Source organism: Heptranchias perlo, unplaced genomic scaffold (genome assembly GCF_035084215.1).
Source record: "Heptranchias perlo isolate sHepPer1 unplaced genomic scaffold, sHepPer1.hap1 HAP1_SCAFFOLD_233, whole genome shotgun sequence".
Taxonomy (NCBI): Eukaryota; Metazoa; Chordata; class Chondrichthyes; order Hexanchiformes; family Hexanchidae; genus Heptranchias; species Heptranchias perlo.
In genome coordinates this window covers 284,394-306,833 of record NW_027139247.1, presented here as the reverse complement: position 1 = coordinate 306,833, position 22,440 = coordinate 284,394, and the positions used below count along the sequence as shown (strand labels likewise).

Sequence of the window (22,440 nt, the reverse complement as noted above, 5' to 3'; positions counted from 1 at the left end):
TGCAAATGTTACACCCCTGTTCAAAAAAGGGGAGGGGGATAAACCCAGCAATTACAGGCCAGTCAGCCTAACGTCAGTGGAGAGGAAACGTTTGGAGACATTAATCCGGGACAAAATTAATTGGCACTTGGAAACGTATGGGCTAATAAATGAAGGTCAGCACGGATGTGGTAAAGGACAATCGTGTTTGACTAACTTGCTTGAGTTTTTTGATAGAGATAAGGATTAATCTCGGTGCCACGTGCTAGTGAGTGCAGAAATTAGGAGGCAGATGAATGCGTGGCTGGAGAGATGGTGCAGGAGGGAGGGCTTTAGATTCCTGGTGCATTGGGACCAGTTCTGGGGGAGGTGGGACCCATATAGGCAGGATGGGTTGTACCTCAACAGAGCTAGGACCAATGTCCTTGCGGGGAGGTTCGCTCGTTCTGTGGGGGAAGGCTTAAACTAATTCAGCAGGGGGTTGGGCACCGGGATGTAGCATTGGAAAGGAGAAACAAGGCGCACAATGGGTTGGGAGAGACAGATAGCACTTGAGTAATAAATAGCACGGGATCAGACGAAGAGAGAATACAAGAAGGCCTAAGATAGGTTTACAGTGCATGTATGTAAATGCACGAAACATAGTAAACAAGGTTGATGAGCTGCAGGCGCATTTAGCCATCTGGGAATATGATGTTGTGGCGATGACGGAGACCTGGCTCAAAAAAGGGCAGGATTGGGTACTAAATATTCTTGGATACAAGGTAGGAAAGATAGGGAAGGAAAGCAAGGAGGGTGTGGTTGGCAGTATTTATTAAGGAGAATATTGCAGAGTTGGAGAGAGAGGATGTCCTGGAGGGGTCAAGGGCAGAATCTATTTGGTTAGAGTTAAGAAACATTAGATGTGCCATTACACTACTGGCGCCAGTCTATAGGCCATAAACGAATGGGAAGGATATGGAGGAGCAAATTTGCAGGGAAATTACAGAAATGTGCAAGAACCATGGAGTAACGATAATGGGGGACTTCTACTATCCTAATATAGACTGGGATAGTACTAGTGAAAGGGGCAAAGAGGGGAAGGAATTTTTGAAATATGTTTTGGAGAACTTTCTTGACCAGTGCATCTCCGGCGCAATGAGGAAAGAGGCATTGTTGGATCTGGTTCTGGGAAATGAAGTGGGCCAAGTTGAGCAAGTATCAATGCGGGAACATTTAGGCATCAACGATCTTCGTATCATAAGGTTTAAATTAGTTATGGAAAAGGACAAGGACCACTCTAAAGTAAAAATACTCAATTGGAGGAGGGCCAATTTCAATGGGATGAGAATGGATCTGGCCCGGGTGAACTGGAATAAAAGATTGGCAGGCAAAACTGAAATTGAACAATTAGTGGCATTTAAAGAGGAGCTGGTTTGGGTCGAGTCTAGATACATTCCCACGACAGAGAAAGGCAGGGCAACTAAAACCAGAACTCCCTGGAGGACAAAAGACATAGAGAGCTAGATGAAGCAGGGAAAAGGGGCGTATGACAGATGTCAGGTTGATAATACAAGCGAGAACCAGGCTGATTATAGAAAGTTCAGAGGGGAGGTGAAAAAGGAAATAAGAGGGGCAAAGAGAGAGTATTTGAATAGACCGGCGGCTAACATAAAAGGGAATCCAAAAGTCTTCTCGAGGCATATAAATAGTAAACGGGTGGTAAGAAGAGGGGTGGGACCGATTAGGGAACAAAAAGAAGATCGACGCATGGAGGCAGAGGGCATGGCTGAGGTACTAAATGAATACTTTGCATCTATCTTTACCAAGGAAGAAGATGCTGCCAAAGTCACAGTAAGTGAAGAGATCGTTGAGATACCGGATGGGCTAAAATTGATAAAGAGGAGGTACTAGAAAGGCTCGCTCTACTTAAGTAGATAAGTCACCCGGTCCAGATGGGATTCATCCTAGGTTGCTCAGGGAAGTAAGGGTATAAATTGCTCAGGGACTGGCCATAATCTTCCAATCATCCTTAGATTTTGGCAGGAAGAACGAGGAGAGGCAATATAAACTAAAGGATATAATTCTTAAACGGGTGCAGGAACAGAGAGATCGGGGGGTAAATGTGCACAATTCATTGAAGGTGGCAGGGCAGGTTGAGAAAGCGGTTAGGAAAGCATACAGGATCCTGGGCTTTATAAATAGAGGCAGAGAGGACAAAAGCAAGGAGGCTATGAGGAACCTTTATAAAACAATGGTTTGGCCACAACTTGAGTATTGTATCCAGTTCTGGGCACCGCAGCTTAGGAAGGATATCAAGGCCTTAGTGAGGGTGTAGAAGACATTTTCTGGAATGGTAACGGTATGATGGACTTCAGTTATGTGGAGAGACTGGAGAAGCTGGGGTTGTTCTCCTTGGAACAGAGAAGCTGAAGGGGAGATTTGATAGAGGTAATCAAAATCATGAACGGTTTTGACAGAGTTCATAAGGAGAAACTGTTTCCAGTGGCAGAAGGGTCGGTAACCTGAGGACACAGCTCTAAGGTGATCTGTAAAGGAGCCAGTGGCGACATGAGATAACATTTTTTAAACAGCGAGTTGTAAAAATCTGGAATGCACTGCCTGTAAGGGTGGTAGAAGCAGATTCATTGGTAACTTTCAAAGGGGAATTAGGTAAATATCTGAATGAAAATAAATTACAGGGCAATGGCGAAAGAGCAGGGGAATGGGACTAATTGGATAGCTCATTCAAAGAGCTGACACAGGCACAATGGGCCGAGTGGCTTCCTCCTGCGCTGTACCTGCTATGATACTATGAATGTTACCATCCATAACAGTATAAAGCTGCCAGACATGGCGAGCAGTAAAATGATGGATTTCGTTCGGTTCTCCATCTCTGCATCATTGTGATTCTCACCATTGTTGTTTCCTTGGAGTCCCCTCCTCACTCTATTGGCCAGTACAACGTGCCTGATGGTCAGAGCATTCAGATCAAAACAAATGGAACAAATGGGGTTAAAATAGTTTCCAGCCACAGAACTGCTCGCCATATGGGTAAGGTATAGAAACTTGATTTAACATAACAGGATCATGGTACATTGTCAATTATTTCTCGAGGTTCATATATAAAGAAGATTGCATCTTTTCATGGGGTTGTCTGAAGGCCGTGGACCCTCACCGCCTGTTTTTTTTTTCTCCTCTCTGCCCACCCCGGTGGTAAAGATTAAAATCTACCCCATAGCTGCCGGTTACAAACATTACAGCAACTTGACTTTAGGATTAAAGCAATATGTTTGACGTTACTTTGCCGGCTCACACCATTATCTGGCCTCAAAATAATGACCATCCAATATCGCTCAGTTTCACACAAGGAGCCTTCAGGATTGCGCTGTAAGGGCTAACTTTACCAATAGCTGCCTGCGGTGGGGAATCTCGCCTTTCATCAACACGTAGCGGGAACTGCGCCCACGGTATCCGGATATCGGTGGCACAGACAAAGAACCGCCGCTGCGGGCATATCTTCGGAAATTTAGTGAGCAACTTGTCCCGGTGGATATATTCTACTTTTCAACAATATGAACCAACAAGAACCCAGGTGCAATGTAAATATTTGGCTCGGAGAATTAAGGACAGAAACTGCTGGAAACACTCAGCAGGTCAGTCCGCATCTGTGGAGGGAGAAGCTGAGTTAATGTATCAGACCAATGACCTTTCATCAGAGCTTAAACGTTAACTCTGTTTCGCTCTGCACGGATGCTGTCTGCCCCGATGAGAGTTTCCAGCATTTTCTGTTATTATTTCAGATTTCCAGAATCCGCAGTATTTTGCTTCTGAAAATTACAATACTCTCAACAAAGGAGTCGAAATCTCCGCTAAATGCTTTAATTTAAAACGTCAGAAAAAAATGTGATGCCCTTCAGGTGATTACATAAGAATATGACGGAAACTTGGCGCTTTCTTATTGTTATTTCGTTGATGATGGTAATTAGTGCATGCACAACAAAACAGATAGTTAATGTTATGGATACGCAAATGCTCTGCTTTCAAAATGAAGTCTTATTCATGCCTGAGAGAAACCTCAAGTGACTCTCCAGCTTTGCACAATGATTGACATTAGTTACAGTCAATTCAACAAACAGATTAAACCAGCTGTATTTACTCCTACTGATCAGGGAATATGATATTTTGCAACTACATTGCACATTGAAAAAAAGTCTTTAATATTACATGGATCATATTTTAGCAGTGAAAAGTTTTGAAATCTGCACTCCTAAAATAACAGTAGAGACTCCTGAAGCTGAGGATATTCATTTGTATGTTCTTGGGAGGCATTTGATTAAATAAATGTCCATATTTGTGGTAGATTCACACCATTTATATGTTATGTACATCATAATTTTTATTATTTAAACTTATAATCTACATAATATCGATGTAAGGAGGCTCCGTGGTGCACGTGACATCGAAGAGTCTTCACTGATACACAGAAAGTGATACATTCGGTTGTATACAGACAGCTGAGATATTGGATTTCAGCATCAACAGGCGATGGGCGGAGGTGAAAGAGACAGGGTCTGGTCTGATATGTCCCGGGTGTGATAAAGATGAAAGTCGATAAAGATCTCAATAGCCCTTTAGAAGGGTACTGGGAGTTTATGGTCATCAGATTCTGAGGAGTTGGAGGGTGAGAATGAGACTTAATGCCGACTGTCGAGTCCGAATTTGGAGCGGGACCCGGTTCCGCCCCTTGGGTCAAAGGGCAAGTAGCCCCGCCTGAAGTCGAGTTATTTTCGAAATATGGCGCTGGGCCCCAAATGACAGTCACCTTTTTGAGATATTTCACCATTTGGCCAGCGGTCGGTTTTGGTTTGATGTATATTAAAATGCTGATGTGCATTCAAATTGTACCCGAAAGGGATTCCAATTCCTGAAGCAACAAATGCTGGAATGGGCAGGTGGGGCGATTTTGTGTTTGAAAGTTAGATGCGCCACTTTAAAGTAGTGTAGATAAGTCACGCATTCCGGATGTGATGCATCCTACGTTCCTGAGGGAAGTAAGGTGGAAATTGCGGAGGTACTGGCCATAATCTTCCAGTCATCCTTAGATACGGGGGTGGTGCCAGAGGACAGGAGAATTGCAAATGTTACACCCTTGTTCAAAAAAGGGTGTAAGGATAAACCCAGTAACTGCAGGCCAGTCAATTTAACTTCAGTGGTGGAGAAAATTTCTGAAAGAATTATCCGGGACAAAGTTAATAGTCACTTGGACAAGCGTGGATTAATTAAGGAAAGCCAAAAAGGATTTGTTAAAGGCAAATCGTATTTAACTAACTTGATTGGGTTTTTAATGAGATAACAGAGAGGGTTGATGAGGACAATACGGTTTTTGTGATGTATATAGACATCCAAAAGGGGTTTGATAAAGTGCCGCATAATAGGCTTGTCATCAAATTTGAAGCCCATGGAATAAAAGGGGGCACTGGCAGCATGGATATGAAATTGGCTAAGTGACAGAAAACAGGGAATAGTGGTGAACGGTTGTTTTTTGGACTGGAGGGAGGGCATACAGTGGTGTTCCCCAGGGGTCGGAAATAGGACCACTGCTTTTCTTGATATGTATTAAAGACTTGGAGTTGGGTGTACAGGGTACTATTTCAAAATTTGCAGGTGACTCAAAACTTGGAAGTGTAGTGAGCAGTGAGAGGGATAGTGATAGACTTCAAGAGGACATAGACAGGCTGGTGGAATGGGCGGACACGTGGCAGATGAAATTTAATGCAGAAAAGTGCGAATTGAAAAATTTTGGTAGGAAGAACGGAGAGAAGGTACATAAACTAGAGGGCACAATTCTAAAAGGGATACAGGAACAGAGAACTCTGGAGGTGACAGGGCAGGTTGAGAAAGCGGTTAAAAAAGTAGACCGGATCCTGGGCTTTATAACTTGAGGCATAGAGTACAAAAGCAAGGAAGTTGTGATGAACCTTTATAAAACACTGGTTTGGCCACAACTGGAGTATTATGGGCACCACACTTTGGGAAGGATGTGAAGGCCTTGGAGAGGATGCAGAAGAGATTTACTAGAATGGTTCCAGGGATGAAGGACTTCAGTTACGTGGAGAGACTGGAGAAGCTGGGGTTTTTCTTCTTAGAGTGGAGAAAGTTGAGAGGAGATTTGATAGCGGTATTCAAAATCATGAAGGGTCTCGAGGTTAGATGGAGAGAAACAGTTTCCATTGGCGGAAGGGTCAAGAGCCAGAGGAAATAGATTTAAGGCGATTGGCAAAAGAACCAAAGGCAACATGAGGAAAAACTTTTTTACACAGCGAGTGGTTAAGTTCTGGAATGTCTTGCCTGAGTTAATGGCGGAGGCAGATTGAATCGTGGTTTTCAACAGGGAATTGGATAAGTACTTGAAGGAAAAAAAATTGCAGGGCTACAGGAAAAGGGCGGGGCAGTGGGACTCACTGGATTGCTCTTCCAGAGAGCCGGCACAGACTCGATGGGCCGAATGGCCTCCTTCCATGCTGTAACCATTCTATGATTCTATGATTCTATGAAGTAGGGACGGAGTCGTCTCGTGTGGAGTATAATCACCGGCATGGACCTGTTGGGCCGAATGGCCTGTTTTTGTGCGATACATCCAATGTAATTCTATGTAATTTAAAACACAACGAGTTATTTTCTGCTTAATGTATTTCCAAACAAAGGCACGGGCAAATACAAATAAACCCCATGCAGATTAGATGTTTCTTTTTACACAGACTGACAGGTCTGCGCGGTTAACGTCATCACTGCCATGGAAGCAACATGATTCTCATAATTACATTTCTAGATCACGTACGGCTCAGCCTTTTAGAAAGTTTATGCAAATAACATTCGAGTCGAGTAGACAAAGTGCCCATCTAACTGTTACACCCTCTTTTAGCTCTGTGCAAGATCTGTTAATACATCCAGAAATCTAACATTCCTGCATATCAGTGGGGCTGTTCACGTGTATACAACTGATGACCTCACATGTACAATTGAGCCCCATTAATATAAGTGAGATATTAGTATAAATTTAAAAAGGTAGAGAAAAATTTTGAAGCAACTTAGATCTAGTTAAAACTAATTCAACACAAATGTCTGCATTTTTTTTAATCAAACGCCTTGCATCACCTATAAATTAATATCATCAGCTTAAAGAGACTGTACCATTAATGTAGCAGTGGAGATGTCGAAATATTTTGTTTGGAACGTATGATAGAAATAATATTCTCGACTCCTTATTCTTTCAACGGGCAATATCATTGCAAAATATCCTAATCCTTGGCCAGCAGGAGACAACGCAGCTCGGCTTTATCTGTTCGTTCAAATAACTGTAACTAATGTCAATCATTGTGCAATGCTCGTGTGTCACTTGAGGTTTCTCTCAGGTATAAATAAGACCTTATTTTGAAAGCAGAAGATCTGCCAGTCTATAACACTAACAGAAAACGTCGTTTCTCTCCGAAAATGGGACTGCCGGTTATAATACAGATAGAAAACATCTACTACCCTATTCTTGCAGTGATTGGTGTTCCTGGTAAGCTTTTTTATGATCATTTAATATTCATCTTTAACAGTGTTTTACTTATCACTGAATCTATTGTCGGTGTAATGATATTGTCTGTTTATTTTGATGTGTTTGATTTGTAGACACTGATTAACGGCATTCAAAAGTCTCCAATTTTCCGTCATATTGTTAATGTAACAACCTATCAGGGAGCACAATTTACTCTGACGGGATGAATTCAGCAATTTAGTGAGGATGACTTCTTCTTTAAAGACAGTCTTATAGTTTGTGTCTGTGGCAAGTATTCGTTTCGGATCGAGTGGCCAAATCAGCAATTCTGAAAGGGGCCCCTGGAGGCTGCTCAAAAATCATTCAGAAGATTTTCACTTTTTATTTTTGTGGGCTCAGGAGAAACAGGAGAGCTCCTCTCGGGCCCACAAAAAGACTCTGTTCCACTATTACCTTATCAAAGCCCGCCTGGGATTGCATCCCGCCGCCAGACCCAACCGGCTGGCCAGATCAGCACAGGAGCCGGCTGATTCCCGCTCTTCTGGCGTCTGCAGCTCGCCAGCATCACTTAGACAATGCCAGAAATCGAGCTTCAGGAGCTGACATTGGTCCTCACCAGTAGCGCGAAGTGGGCTCAGAGCGAATGGGCAACTCATTTTACACCCAGTCTGAGGTTCCTTTCCATTGAAATCAATGGAAGTAAAAATCAGGCGCAGTGTAAAATGGGCAGCTAATTCGCTACGAGCTTGTTACAAGCTACTGGCAAAGTCCAATTTCACCCCTTACATCTGGCACAGGCTTACGAGCACAACCTAATTTGGGTGCAAGTCGAAGCTTTCAGCACATTTATACCATAACTATGTTGTAGATTTTGGTCTTTGCCACCTGGTCATTTTGCATCGCCTTAGTGGAGCGGTGGTAGGAATTTCTGGTGGGCAGGCCGTCAATGGAAAGGAAATTTGGATAAAACGGGCTGCCAATTCGCTATCGCCCGTTTTGAGCTTCTACCCCAGACCAATCTCACCCTCATGGTCACTAATTTTCCGAGTTGCATCTGAAGCAAAGAATTGTCATTGCTACTAGATATGGAAAACCGTGGGAGCAGTGGCCGCTATGTGTTGGTGCTGGGCGAGCTCATTGGCCGCTGGCAAATAGTCGGAAATTTTGTGCTTATTGTGCAATCCTGAAAGGCGCGATTCTGAAACTGTGTGATATATTATGCTGCGTTAAGCTGGAGCCAGTTAGTGTTGTGAGTCCGCAAAGCAAAGTCAGACAAGTGATGCTAAAGCGAGTCCAACTATTGCTGTGCTGTTGTAATTCTAAAGCCAAGTTGCTGTACTTGGTGATTTCTCCAGTAACCATGGGATAGATTTTAGTTCCTCCTGGGAGGATAACACTTCCTTAAAAAAACAGCAGATTGTCTTCCATTACATTCAATGGAAGGAAAATCCGGCGGGTTCTGTTACCGCCTGTGATCATGACCGTCAGATTTTCATTTTTATATAGGGGTAGAAATTGGTCTCAGGCGGTAGCGGGAAACGGGCGGTCTGATGTCTGCCTCCGGTTATGCTCCCTGTCTGAAATTAAGCTTCACTGAGGGTGTATAACACCTTTTCCATCCGGTACAACCCGTTCAACGTTACTGTCCAAGACGGATTTCTACCAAACATAATTGGGCGATGTTTAATTTCCAGGTGCTAAAGATTACAATTTGTCCCAAGTTTCCTTTGCATGGTCGAAATAGAAACATAGAAAACAGGGTCTGGAGTAGGTCATTCGGCCCTTCGAGCCTGCTCCGCCATTCAATATGATCATGGCTGATCCTCTATCTCAATACCATATTCCCGCTCTCTCCCCATACCCCTTGATGCCTTTTCTGTCTAGAAATCTATCCAGCTCCTTCTTACATATATTCAGTGACTTGGCCTCCACAGCCTTCTGTGGTAGAGAATTCCACAGGTTCACTACACTCTGAATGAAGAAATTTCTCCTCATCTCAGTCCGAATTGTCCTGCCCCATATCCTGAGACTGTGACCCTTCGTTCTGGACCCCGTAGCCAGGGGAAACATCCTCCCTGCAGTCTGTCCAGCCGTCAGAATTGTATACATTTCAATGAGACCCCCTCTCATTCTTCTAAACTCGAGTGAATACAGGCCTAGTTGACCCAATCTCTCCTCATACGACAGTCCTGCCATCCCAGGAATCAGTCTGGTGAACCTTCACTGCACTCCCTCTATGGCAAGTAAATCCTTTCTTAGGTAAGGAAACCAAAACTGCACACAATACTCCAGGTGCGGTCTCACCAAAGCCCTGTATAGCTGCAGAAAGTCATCTTTGCACCTGTACTGAAATCCCCTTGCAATGAAGGCCAACATACCATTTGCATTCCTAACTGCTTGCTGAACCTGCATGTTTGCTTCCAATGGCTGGTGTACAGGGACACCCAAGTCCCTTTGTACATCAACATTTCCCAATCTATCACCATTTAAATAATACTCTGCCTTTCTGTTTTTCCTTCCGAAGGGGATAACTTCACATTTATCCACGTTATACTGCATCGGCCATGTATTTGCCCACCCACTCAATTTGTCTAAATCGCCTTGAAGCCTCTTTGCACCCTCCTCACAACTCACAATCCCACCGAGTTTTATGTCATCAGCAAACTTGGAAATATTACATTTGGTTCCCTCATCCAAATCATTCATATATATTGTGAATAGCTCAGGTCCAAGCACTGATCCCTGTGGTACCCCACTGGTCACTGCCTGCCACCCAGAAAAAGACCCATTCATTCTTACTCTCTGTTTCCTGTCTGTTACCAATTTTCAATCTATGCCAGTATATTACCACAAATCTCATGCGCTTTAATTTTGCACACCAGGTACGGTAGCATAGTGGTTATGTTACTGGGCTAGTAATCCAGAGGCCTGGACTAAAATCGCCGAGTCATGAGTTCAAATCCCGCCACGGTAGCTGGCGAATTTAAATTCAATTAATTAAATTCAATTAATTAAATAAAAATCTGGAATTAAAATACTAGTATCAGTAATGATGGCCATGAAACTACCGGATTGTCGTAAAAACCCATCTGGTTCACTAATGTCCTTTAGGGAAGGAAGCCTGCCGCCCTTACCCGGTCTGGCCTATATGTGACTCCAGACCCACAGCAATGTGGTTGATTCTTAATTGCCCTCTGAAATGGCCCAGCAAGCCACTCAGTTGTAAAATCTCGCTACGAAAAGTCATAATAAGAATAAAACCGGACGGACCACCCGGCATCGGACCACTAGGCACCGGACACGACAACGGCAAAACACCAAGCCCAGTCGACCCTGCAAGGTCCTCCTCACTAACATCTGGGGACTTGTGCCAAAATTTGGAGAGCTGTCCCACAGACTAGTCAAGCAACAGCCTGACATAACCATACTCACAGAATCATATCTTTTAGCCAACGTCCCAGACTCTTCCATTACCATCCCTGGGTATGTCCTGTCCCACCGGCAGGACAGACCCACCAGAGGTGGCGGTACAGTGATATACAGTCAGGAGGGAGTGGCCCTGGGAGTCCTCAACATTGACTCTGGACCTCATGAAATATCATGGCATCAGGTCAAACATGGGCAAGGAAACCTCCTGCTGATTACCACCTACCGTCCTCCCTCAGCTGATGAATCAGTCCTCCTCCATGTTGAACACCACTTGGAGGAAGCACTGAGGGTAGCATGGGCACAAAATGTACTCTGGGTGGTGGACTTCAATGTCCATCACCAAGAGTGGCTCGGTAGCACCACTACTGACCGAGCTGGCCGAGTCCTGAAGGACATAGCTGCTAGACTGGGCCTGCGGCAGGTGGTGAGCGAACCAACACGAGGGAAAAACTTACTTGACCTCGTCCTCACCAATCTACCTGTCGCAAATGCATCTGTCCATGAGAGTATCGGTAGGAGTGACCACCGCACAGTCCTCGTGGAGATGAAATCCCGTCTTCGCACTGAGGACACCATCCAACGTGTTGTGTGGCACTACCACCGTGCTAAATGGGATAGATTCAGAACAGATCTAGCAGCTCAAAACTGGGCATCCATGAGGCGCTGTGGGCCATCAGCAGCAGCAGAATTGTATTCCAGCACAATCTGCAACCTCATGGCCCGGCATATTCCTCACTCTACCATTACCAACAAGCCAGGGGATCAACCCTGGTTCAATGAGGAGTGTAGAAGAGCATGCCAGGAGCAGCACCAGGCGTACCTAAAAAGGAGGTGCCAACCTGGTGAAGCTACAACTCAGGACTACATGCATGCTAAACAGCGGAAGCAACATGCTATAGACAGAGCTAAGCGATTCCACAACCAACGGATCAGATCAAAGCTCTGCAGTCCTGCCACATCCAGTCGTGAATGGTGGTGGACAATTAAACAACTAACGGGAGGAGGAGGTTCTGCAAACATCCCCATTCTCAATGATGGCGGAGTCCAGCACGTGAGTGCAAAAGACAAGGCTGAAGCGTTTGCAACCATCTTCAGCCAGAAGTGCCGAGTGGATAATCCATCTCAGCCTCCTCCCGATATCCCCACCATCACGGAAGCCAGTCTTCGGCCAATTCGATTCACTCCACGTGATATCAAGAAACGGCTGAGTGCACTGGATACAGCAAAGGCTATGGGCCCCGACAACATCCCAGCTGTAGTGCTGAAGACTTGTGCTCCAGAACTAGCTGCGCCTCTAGCCAATCTGCAGGAACTGTTCCATAATCTATAGAATTTTGGAAGACGTCAACCAATGCATCCATTATTTCCACGGCTACCTCTTTTAGTGCTCTGGGATGCAGATTATCAGGCCCTGGGGATTTATTGGCTTTCATCCCATTAATTTCTCCAGCACTATTTTTTTACGAATACTAATTTCCTTTAATTCCTCCTTCTCACTTGAACCTTGGTTCCCTAGCATTTCTGGGAAGTTATTTGTGTCCTCTTCCGTGAAGACAGAACCGAAGTATTTGTTTAATTGCTCTGCCATTTCCTTGTTCCCCATTATAAATTCTCCCGTTTCTGACAATAAGGGACCTACATTTGTCTTCACTAATCTTTTTCTTTTTACATACTTGTAGAAGCTTTTGCAGTCTGCTTTTATGTTCCGTGCAAGTTTACTCTCATACTCTATTTTTCCCCTCTTAATCAATCTCTTGGTCCTTTTTTGCTGAATTCTAAACTGCTCCCAATCCTCAGGCTTGCTACTTTTTCTGGCAACTTTATATGACTCCTCTTTGGATCTAATACTATCCTTAATTTCTTTTGTTAGCCATGGTTGGACCGCTTTTCCTTTTGTGTTTTTGCACCAGAAAGGAATGTATAACTCTTGCAATTCATGTATTTTTTCTTAAATGTTAGCCATTGGCTATCCACCGTCATGCCTTTTAATGAAGTTTCCCAATATATCACAGCCAGCTCACTCCTCATACCTTCGTAGTTTCCTTTGTTTAGATTTAGGACCTTAGGTTCGGATTGGACAACTTCACTTTCCATCTTAATGAAGAATTCTATCGTGTTATGGACACTCTTTCCAAAACGACCTCGCAAAACAATATTACTAATTCACCCCTTCTCATTGCACAATACCCAATCTAGGATAGCCTGTTCCCTAGTTGACTCCTCAATGTACTGGTCTAAAAAACAATCTCGTACACACTCCAGGAATTCATCCTCCACAGTATTATTGCTAATTTGGTTTGGCCAATCTATATGTAGATTAAAGTCACCCATGATTACTGTAGTACCTTTGTTACATGTATCTCTAATTTCCTGTTTGATTCCATCCCCTACATTACCACTACTGTTTGGAGGCCTATAGGCAACTCCCACCAGTGTTTTCTGCCCCTTGGTGCTTCTTAACTCCACCCAGACTGATTCTACATCGTGATTTTCTGAGCCAATATCCTTTCTCACTATTGCTCTGATTTCATCCTTTAATAACACCGCTACCCCACCTCCTTTTCCTTCTTGCCTGTCCTTCCTAAAAATCGAATACCCTTGGATATTCAGCTCCCAGCCTTGGTCACCCTGCAGCCATGTCTCCGTAATCGTAATTATATCATATCCCTTTCCATCTATTTGCACTGTTAATTCATCTACCTTATTTCGGATGCTTTGTGCATTCAGATACAGTGCCTTTAGATTTGTCTTTTTAACATTTTTAGATATAATAACATTTTTTTGTCCTATGGCCCTATTTGCCTTAATACCATTTTTTCTTACCCAGTCCCTATTTGTTAGTGCACTCTTTTGTTTGTATGCTCCATCCCTTCCTGACGCAATCTGGTTATCCTTACCCCAATCACTTTCCTGCACGGCTTCCTTGTCTTTTCTCTTTAGCATTCTAGATTCCTCTTAACCGGGTCCCTCCCCCCCCCCCTTATTTAGTTTAAAGCCCTATCTACCTCCCTAGTTATTCAATTCGCTAGTACTCTGGTCCCAGCATGGTTTAGGTGTAGTCTGTCCCAACGGACCATCTCTCTCTTTCCCCAGTACTGGTACCAGTGCCCCACGAATCGAACCCCACTTCTCCCACACTAATCTTTGAGCCACGCATTCATCTCCCTGATCCTATTTACCCTGTGCCAATTTGCTCGTGGCTGAGGTAATAATCCAGAGAATACCACCTTTATGGTTCTGCTTTTTAATTTAGTCCCTAGCTGCTCAAACTCTCTCAGTAGAACCTTTTTCTTCGTCCTACCTATGCCGTTGGTACCTACGTGGACCACAAGAACTGGATCTTCCCCCTCCCACTCCATGTTCTTCTCCAGCCCGGATGAGACATCCTTAACTCTGGCACCGAGTAGGCAACATAGCATTTGGGACTCATGCTCCTGGCTGCAGAGAATAGTGTCTATCCCCCTAACTATAGTGTGGTCGACACAACCACCTTCCTTTTTACAAAAATGTCCACAAGCTCCCACATATTGCAGCAGCAACACATCTCCTGTTCTCCCATTATTTTATTTATTTAATTAATTAATTTAGTGTTAATCAAATTATTTACCTCGTTTAATTTATTAAATTAATTAAATTAAGTTTAGTTTTCAAAATTTAGTTATATGCTATATGTTAACTTAAAACTGAGCCCACAGTCATTACCAATCACTTACCTGCCTCACCTCTGACCTCACACTGCAGTTTTCTCTTCTTGTTGCAGGCCTGCTGCTGCTTTTATCCCCGCTCTCGGGCCTCGGGTCTGCTGTTGCTTTTATCCCCGCTCTCGGGCCTTGGTCTGCTGCTGCTCAGATCCGCCACCGCTCTGCGGAATAAGTTAGGACAAGCAAAGCAAAGCAACACCTCCTTCCCCCACTTCACCGAACTCCCACACTGACCAAACTCCCAAGTTGTTCACTCTGTGCCCGCTGCACAATAGAGTGAGAGCACTAGAATTTCCGCGGGTCTTCTCCCGATGTCCTGCCTCAGCCTCGATAGAAGACCCTAGATATCTGGGGGAACAGTGTAGAGGGGTGAAGTTATCACAGGAGATCGGCAGATCCCTCCCCAGAAATTCTACTCAACAATGTTGCTGGCAGTTCTGTAGGGTAGTTCCCACCTTCAACAATGGGATGAAATTCGGGTGGGCTTTACAATGGGCAGATGTTCCATTCTTCAGATTGTCTGCCTGGGGGCAAAGGTGAAAATTACCCTCTTTGCTACTGGTCCTTCCTTCCCCTTTAATAAACCAAGAGATAAATAGTTCAAATCAATAATGGACTTTAATCCATCAATAGATATTTAAAAAATATTTTTATTCACAAAAACCGAAGGAAGGAGAAAATTGCGTCATAAATCAAGCCCAAAACAGGGCATGGATGCATTGGAATATGGGTTGTTGTCACAGGGATTTTCAGTTCCATGTTTGTACACGCCACCATGCGCAAAGCTTATTCCACTCCTAACAGGGATTTGGACCTGAGACAAGAGCTAATGCTTTTTACATTATTCGGCTCACTGTGATCGCCAAAGTACAGTTTACTTGTAGACAAACCGGGGCAATAAATATACCTGGATTAAAATAAACAGTTTGAAGTACACCCAGGTTAAATAGTTGAGAAATAATTTAAGGAGGACTACTCATGTAGCCACAGCCATCTGTGGGTAAAAATTCTTGGGAAGTGTGACATGGGCTGCCTGTTATACGCCCCTCCCGAGATCCATTGGTCTAAGAAACTGAATATCGAGCGGGCTGATAACGGGCGGTCCGTGCATTACTGTCCAAGACAAACCTGCTCTTGTTTGCAAAGTCATTCTTTCCAGAGCCTCCTGTTTACTAATAAACTCAATTAAAAATGCGCATTAAATGTCTGCATCAGATGCCTGCCAACGTCCACGTTTCTAATAATTACTGTGATTTATTTCTTTTACCAGACACAACGCTAATGTATCTCCAAAATTTCCTCTGCCCATGCTTAGACCCGAGATAACTCCTGCCTTTAACCGGCTGCTTTGATGTAAGCGTTTTCGGCAGTACATAGTTGGGGCATAATACAAAATGAAATGTTTGCTATTATGTTATGCACATGTAACGATGTGTCGCTGAGAAATCTTATGGTTATTTGCTGAGATAAAGCACAGGGAGATTACCTGGTAATAGATTTCATCTGCTTCCAGAAAACAAAAAGAAACAATATTGCAGTCACAATCGTGTTATCACACTGAAAGCTACATTGCATGATTATTGGGGATATTTGAAATGAGGGTATAGTGGGGGACATTTTCAACTTGACATTTGGCTTAAAACCGGCGTTAGATTTGGGCCGTCCGCCTTAGGCCACCAGTGGATATGCCACGCCGGTTTTCGAGCAGGAAAGTTACCCCACGATTTGAATGAAGGGACAAAGATGATTAAATCGACCGCCCTTCTTGCACCCAGCCCGAAACTTTTTCCTGTTGAATTCAATGGAAATGAAAATCGTGCGGATTCTACCACGGGCGCCAGTTGGAAAAGGCCATTTTTGGTCGGGTGAAGAGTTGAAAATCGTCCCTTGTATTTCACTGCAGGACTTTCTTTTCTTTTGAATTAACTGAGACAATAAGTTAGCGACATACACCCATAAAGAAATGGAGCTTTTCAGAATTACGAAGCTTATCCAATAGGGTGGGAGAAAGAGTCAGTTTTGAGCGACAAGTAAAACATCTATTAATTTAAGGAGAGTAAGGAATTTAATTTCCTTCTTTTTGCAGCTAATTTGGTGACAATTGTGATTCTCTCCCGAGGAAGATGCGGCCTCTCCAAATGCATCACCCGTTACCTGGTGGCCATGGCAGCGGCGGATCTAATGGTTATGATATTTGAAGTAATCCTTTATGAGATTAAAGATGCTTATTTCCCAAATTCATTCCTGAACTACACTCCTATTTGTAGTCTTAATATCGCCCTGGTTTTTGTTTCAATTGATTGTTCTGTCTGGTTAACTGTCGCTTTCACCTTTGATCGATTTGTGGCCATTTGTTGCCAAAAGTTACGAACAAAATATTGCACCGAAAAAACTGCGGCTGTGGTTATAGCAGTGGTGTGTTCCTTGGCCGTTTTAGAAAGTGTTCCAATCTACTTTGTATATGAACCTCGGGAAATAATTGACAATGTACCGTGGTCCTGCAATGTAAAATCCAGCTTCTATACATTACCCATATGGGTAGCATTTTTGACGTTGGAAACAATTTTAACCCCGTTTCTTCCATTTGTTTTGATTTTATTGCTCAATGCTCTGACCATCAGGCACATTGTAGTGGCGAATAGAGTGAGGAGGGGACTCCGACAAAACAACAATGGTGAGAATCAAAAGGATCCAGAGACGGAAAATAGAAAGAAATCGATAATTTTACTGCTTGCCATATCTGGCAATTTTATAATGTTGTGGATGGTAATTTTCGTATTTTTCATATGTGTGCACTTTATTGACATTCAGTTCTTTAAACAAGATTACAACGACTCTTTCACCATTATGGAACAATCCGGTTATATGCTTGAGAGTTTGAGTTCTTGCACAAATACGTTTATTTATGCAGTGTCCCAGAGTAAATTCAGAGAGGAATTGAAGAGTGTGATTAAGCGCCCCCTGGCTTCCGTCACTAATTTAATCAAATGAATTTAATGGCTTCACAGAACTAAAATGCAATTACATCCATTGGAACCGAACACAAGTTGTTCGATTTACCTGTACACACAGGAATCTCCAATAACAATGGGAGCTGCGATCTGGTCCCCATATTAGACATCATACTGTATGACATCAAAGTTGCTTGGGGTAATATTAACTTTTGCCTATAGCGTAAGACAGGCGGTATCGGATTAGAACAAACACATAACAATTTTTCAGAACCGAATATAATCAATTAGCCAAACATATATGTTGCTTTTGACTGATCTAAACCGAACCACAGGTTTCCTTAACACAGCCCTCAACTCCTCCTTCCGTCAGAAACACATGTAGTTATCTGTTCAAACTGCTAGCTAGTCCCTTTAACGTGTTCATCTTGTAAATTATTCAACGTGTGTTTGATCCTTTCAGTGAAAAGATCCTGCTTGATCTGCCATTTTGCTCCTAAGTTGCGAATTTACAACTTGTAACATGAAATTTGAAATGTTCACCATATTGAATAATTTGGTTGAATAAACTTGCTCATCACCTTCATGGTTTTGGACAGTCCAGTTGGGTCGCTCCAAGTCTGCTCTTTTCTAAGGAACAGTCAGCTGCCTTCAAGTTTTCTGGAAACGTCAATTGATGACCACCTGGAGTCGTGTCTGTTGATGGACTGAGACTGTAAACTTACCATGGGAGTAGTGGCTGATATTTCTTCATCCACCTGTCCAATTTAGTCTTGAATGTTGATGTTTTTGCCTCAACCACTAACCCTGCATGTGAAATCCACAGCCTCACAAACCTTCGTGTAAAAAAACTTTCTGCTGCTCTTTGTTCTCAATCTCACATTTAATATTGCATCGATGGCTCCTCATTCTTGGCCCCTCAAAGAGTGGAAACAGTTTGCTTCCGTCTATCCTGACCCACACTTCCAGCATTTTAAGCGCTTGCACCATATTGCCATACAATATTGTTCCAAAGTAAAAAACATATTTCAAGTGTACTTAACTATTTCTGTGGTTCCACAATCATAGATAATTTTACAGTAATCTACGTGCTAGAGCATTAAAGGCAAACTTTAATAACTATTGCAATAATAATTGAATAGGACAGTTTAGTGCTCCATGTTACATCACATTGTGGTAGATTATCAACTTGCTGCCCACGTGTAAAACTGGCGCTGCGGATCATACCCGCGTTGTAGAAACCGCTTGAATTTCATTTCCTTTGATTTCAATGGAAGCAACACATGGATGGTTTCTATATTGGACGGCTGATCCACAAAGTTATTTTTACATGGGAGTGGCAAGTTGAAAATCTAACTGTAAACCTGCCTGCCATTACCCTTGCCGCCACATACACAGACAACTCGGGATTAATTCGATTTACCTGAGCTGAACCCTATGCTGAGACTTCTTGATTAGTGAAGTTGGACATGGGCATGGACGCAAAACAGGCTATATCGCATCGGTCGCCTGTTATACCCTCGGCCTGATATTCAGTTCCATTGACTTTAATCGAACTGAAAATCGGGCGTGTCGTATAATGGTCGGCAAATGCGATTCTGCCTGTTTTGTGTCCGTGCCCTTGAACAATTTCACACCCAATAGAAAGATTATAGCAGAGTTGCATCGGACTCTGTGCACTGTTCTCAAGCCAAACGTATGCATGGGCATGGCATTACCATGCACTGTAAAGAGGACATCAGCTTTGAACTTATTTCACCTCAGACACATTGTAGGCTGCTCGGAGAACTCAGTAATATTGGTCCATCTGCAGTCTGTACATGACTCATGGTGACTGGATTTCCTGGTGGTCAACAGCAGGTAAATCCCGACCTTTGTTTCTAAATCCCAGAGTCACTGAAGTCTAATTTGTCGTTAAAAGCATACATTTTTCCCACACGTTCCAGCCCTCAATACTAGACTGTTTACAAATCACAAAGTTACCGATCTGTTTACTTGTCTGCTAGGGAAGGAAAACAAGGAGGAAGGTGGTAGCATTGATCAAAGATACCGTTACAGCCCTAGAAAGGGATGATGTACTTGAGGGTGCAAAGACAGCATCTATTTGGTTAGAATTAAGGAACAATAGAGGAGCTTTTTCGCTGCTGGTTGTATACTATTGGCCACCAAATAGTGGGAAGGAGAAAGAGGAGCGAATTTGCAAGTAATTTGCCAAATATGCAAGCACTTTCGAGTTGTGATAATGAGGGACTCAAATTATCCGACTATCGACTAGGAAAATAACAGCCTAAAGGGCAAAGGGAAGGAATTCCACAAATGTGTAAAAGGGAACTTTATTGATCAATATGCTTCCAGCCCAACAGGGAAGAAGCAGTGTTGGAACTGGTTCTGGGGAATGAAGTGGAACATGTTTCAGTGGGGGAGCATTTGGGAAGCAGTGATCACAATATCATTAGGATTAGAATAGTTATGGAAAAGGACAAGGAAAAATCAAACGCGAAGATACTCAAATGGAGGGCTAATCTCAGAAAAGGGATCTGGCCGAGGTGGATTGTAATCAAAGATTAGCAGTTAAAACGTTAAATGAACAATGAGCAGCCAACATAGAGGAGATAGTATAGTTCAGGTACAGACTAGACACATACCCACGAAAAGGAAATGAAGGGCATCCAAAACTAGAGCACCCGGAGATTATAGAGATTAAAATGAAACCGAGAAAGGAGGCATATGATAAATGTCGGTTTCAAAATTCAGTAGAGAACCAAGCTGAATACAAAAAGTACAGGGGAGAACTGAGGAAGGAAATAAGAGGGGCAAAGAGAGTGCATGAGAATAGGTTAGCTGGTGACATAAAAGGGAACCCAAAAATCTTTTATAAACGTATAAATAGTTATGGGTAGTTAAAGGAAGGGTGTGGCCGATTTGGGACCAAAAAGGCGATCTTCTTATGGAGGCAGAGGTCATGGCTTTGGTACTGAGTGGATACTTTGCACATGTCTTTACATTGGCAGCGCTCAAAGTAGAAAAGTCACTTTGATGGGATGCATCCGAGTTTGCTGAGGGAAGTAAGGGTGTAGATAGCGGAAGCTCTGGCCACAATCTTCCAATCCTCCTGAGAAACGGGACTGGTGCCAGAGGGCTGCAGGATTGCAAATTTTACACCCCTGTTCAAAAAAAGGGACCGGGATAAACCCGGCAACTACAGGCCAGTCGGCCTAATGTTAGTGGTCGGGATACTTTTAGAGCCTTTAATCTGGGACAAAATGAATTGGCTCTTGGAAAAATAGGGGTTAATAAATGAAAGCCCGCACGGATTTGTTAAAGGCAAGTCGTGTTTGATTGATTTATTTGATGAAGTTATGGAAAGGGTTGATGAGGGTAGTGCAGTTGATGTGTATATGGACTTTCTAACGGAGTTTGATAAAGTGCTACATAATAGACTTGTTGGCAAAATTGAAGCCCTTGGGATTAAAGGGGCAGTGGCTGGGAGGATACGAAATTGACCAAGGGACAGGAAGCAGAGAGTAGTGGTGAACGGTTGTTCTTCATACTGAACGGAAATGTACAGTGGTGCCCCCAGGGGTCGGTATCGGGACAACTGCTCTGTTTGAAACATATTAATGAGCTGGACTTGACATAATTTCGAAGTTTGCAGGTGACACAAAACTAAGAAATGGAGTAAACAGTGAGCAGGTTACTAACAGATTTCAGGAGTACATAGACACACTGGTGAAATGGCAGATGGAATTTTACGCAGAGAATTAGGAAGAATGGGGAGAGGCAATATAAACTAAATGGTTCCATCTTAAAGGGGGTGCAGGAACAGAGACACGTGGGGGTATACGTATGCAAGTCTTTGAAAGTGGCAGGACACGTTGAGAATGTTGTTAAAAAGACATACTGGACCCTTGGCTTTATAAATAGAGGATATAGTACAAAAGCACAGACGTTATGCTAATACTTAATAAAACACTGGTTAGGCCCCATCTGGAGCATTGTGGCCAATTCTGGTCACCACACTTTAGGAAGGATGTCAAGGCCTTAGAGGGGGTGCAGAAGAGATTTACTAGAATGGTACCACATATGAAAGACTTCAGTTATGTGGAGAGGCTTGAGAAACAGGGGTTGTTCTCCTTAGAGCAGAGAAGGTTAAGGAGAGATTTGATAGAGCTGTTCAAAATCATGATAGAGTAAATAAGGGTAAACTGTTTCCATTGGCAGAAGGCTCAGTAACCAGAGGCGACATGAGGATACACCCATCGCTCCTCAGGAAATATCAATGGTACCATAAATGAGGACAATCAACACGTGGAACATGGGCGGTTGGAAACATTTTCCAAGTGTTCATTGAACCGTGTCTGGAAAGAGTTTTGCTCTTCAGTAAATATAAGACTGAGTATGACCGGACATTCTCAAGTTATTGAACAACCATAGCATCACAATGAACCCAGCATAAGTATAATTCCTGTAGGACACGAAAGGTCATCAGCAAGACGGCACATTGCCCCAACAGGCTCAGACCTTGAGAATGCAGCAACTGGTTAATAACTTCAGCATGGTATAGTGGCACTTCTACTGCTGTCATCAGATAGGCAACTTCTTCCATTCCCACGGACACGTTTTACGGTTTAAAATCTCTGCAGCTTGCCCCTTTCACAGTGATCAACCATTTCTTGTCTCACGGGATCACATCGGGCTAAGCTTGGAATCTCCCCAGTGTCCTCTCCACTGTGTGCCTATCATCCTTTAGGCCCGAAGCTGTTTGCTTTCTGTCCCATCGATTGCATTTATAACATCGAATGACGCTTGAATTATCGTTTTGTGATCTGCTGAGTTTGCACAATCTTGATTGGGAATC

The 22,440-nt window shown here is 43.3% G+C and overlaps 1 protein-coding gene across 1 annotated transcript; it reads left to right on the top strand.

Annotated features, from left to right (window-relative positions):
- The first annotated feature begins 7,452 nt into the window (after nt 1–7,452).
- Nucleotides 7,453–17,622, top strand: LOC137310248 (probable G-protein coupled receptor 139). Its single transcript, XM_067978145.1, has 2 exons — nt 7,453–7,522; nt 16,718–17,622. Exons 1-2 carry the CDS (start codon nt 7,453–7,455, stop codon nt 17,620–17,622), a joined length of 975 nt encoding a protein of 324 aa, XP_067834246.1.
- The last annotated feature ends 4,818 nt before the right edge of the window (nt 17,623–22,440 follow it).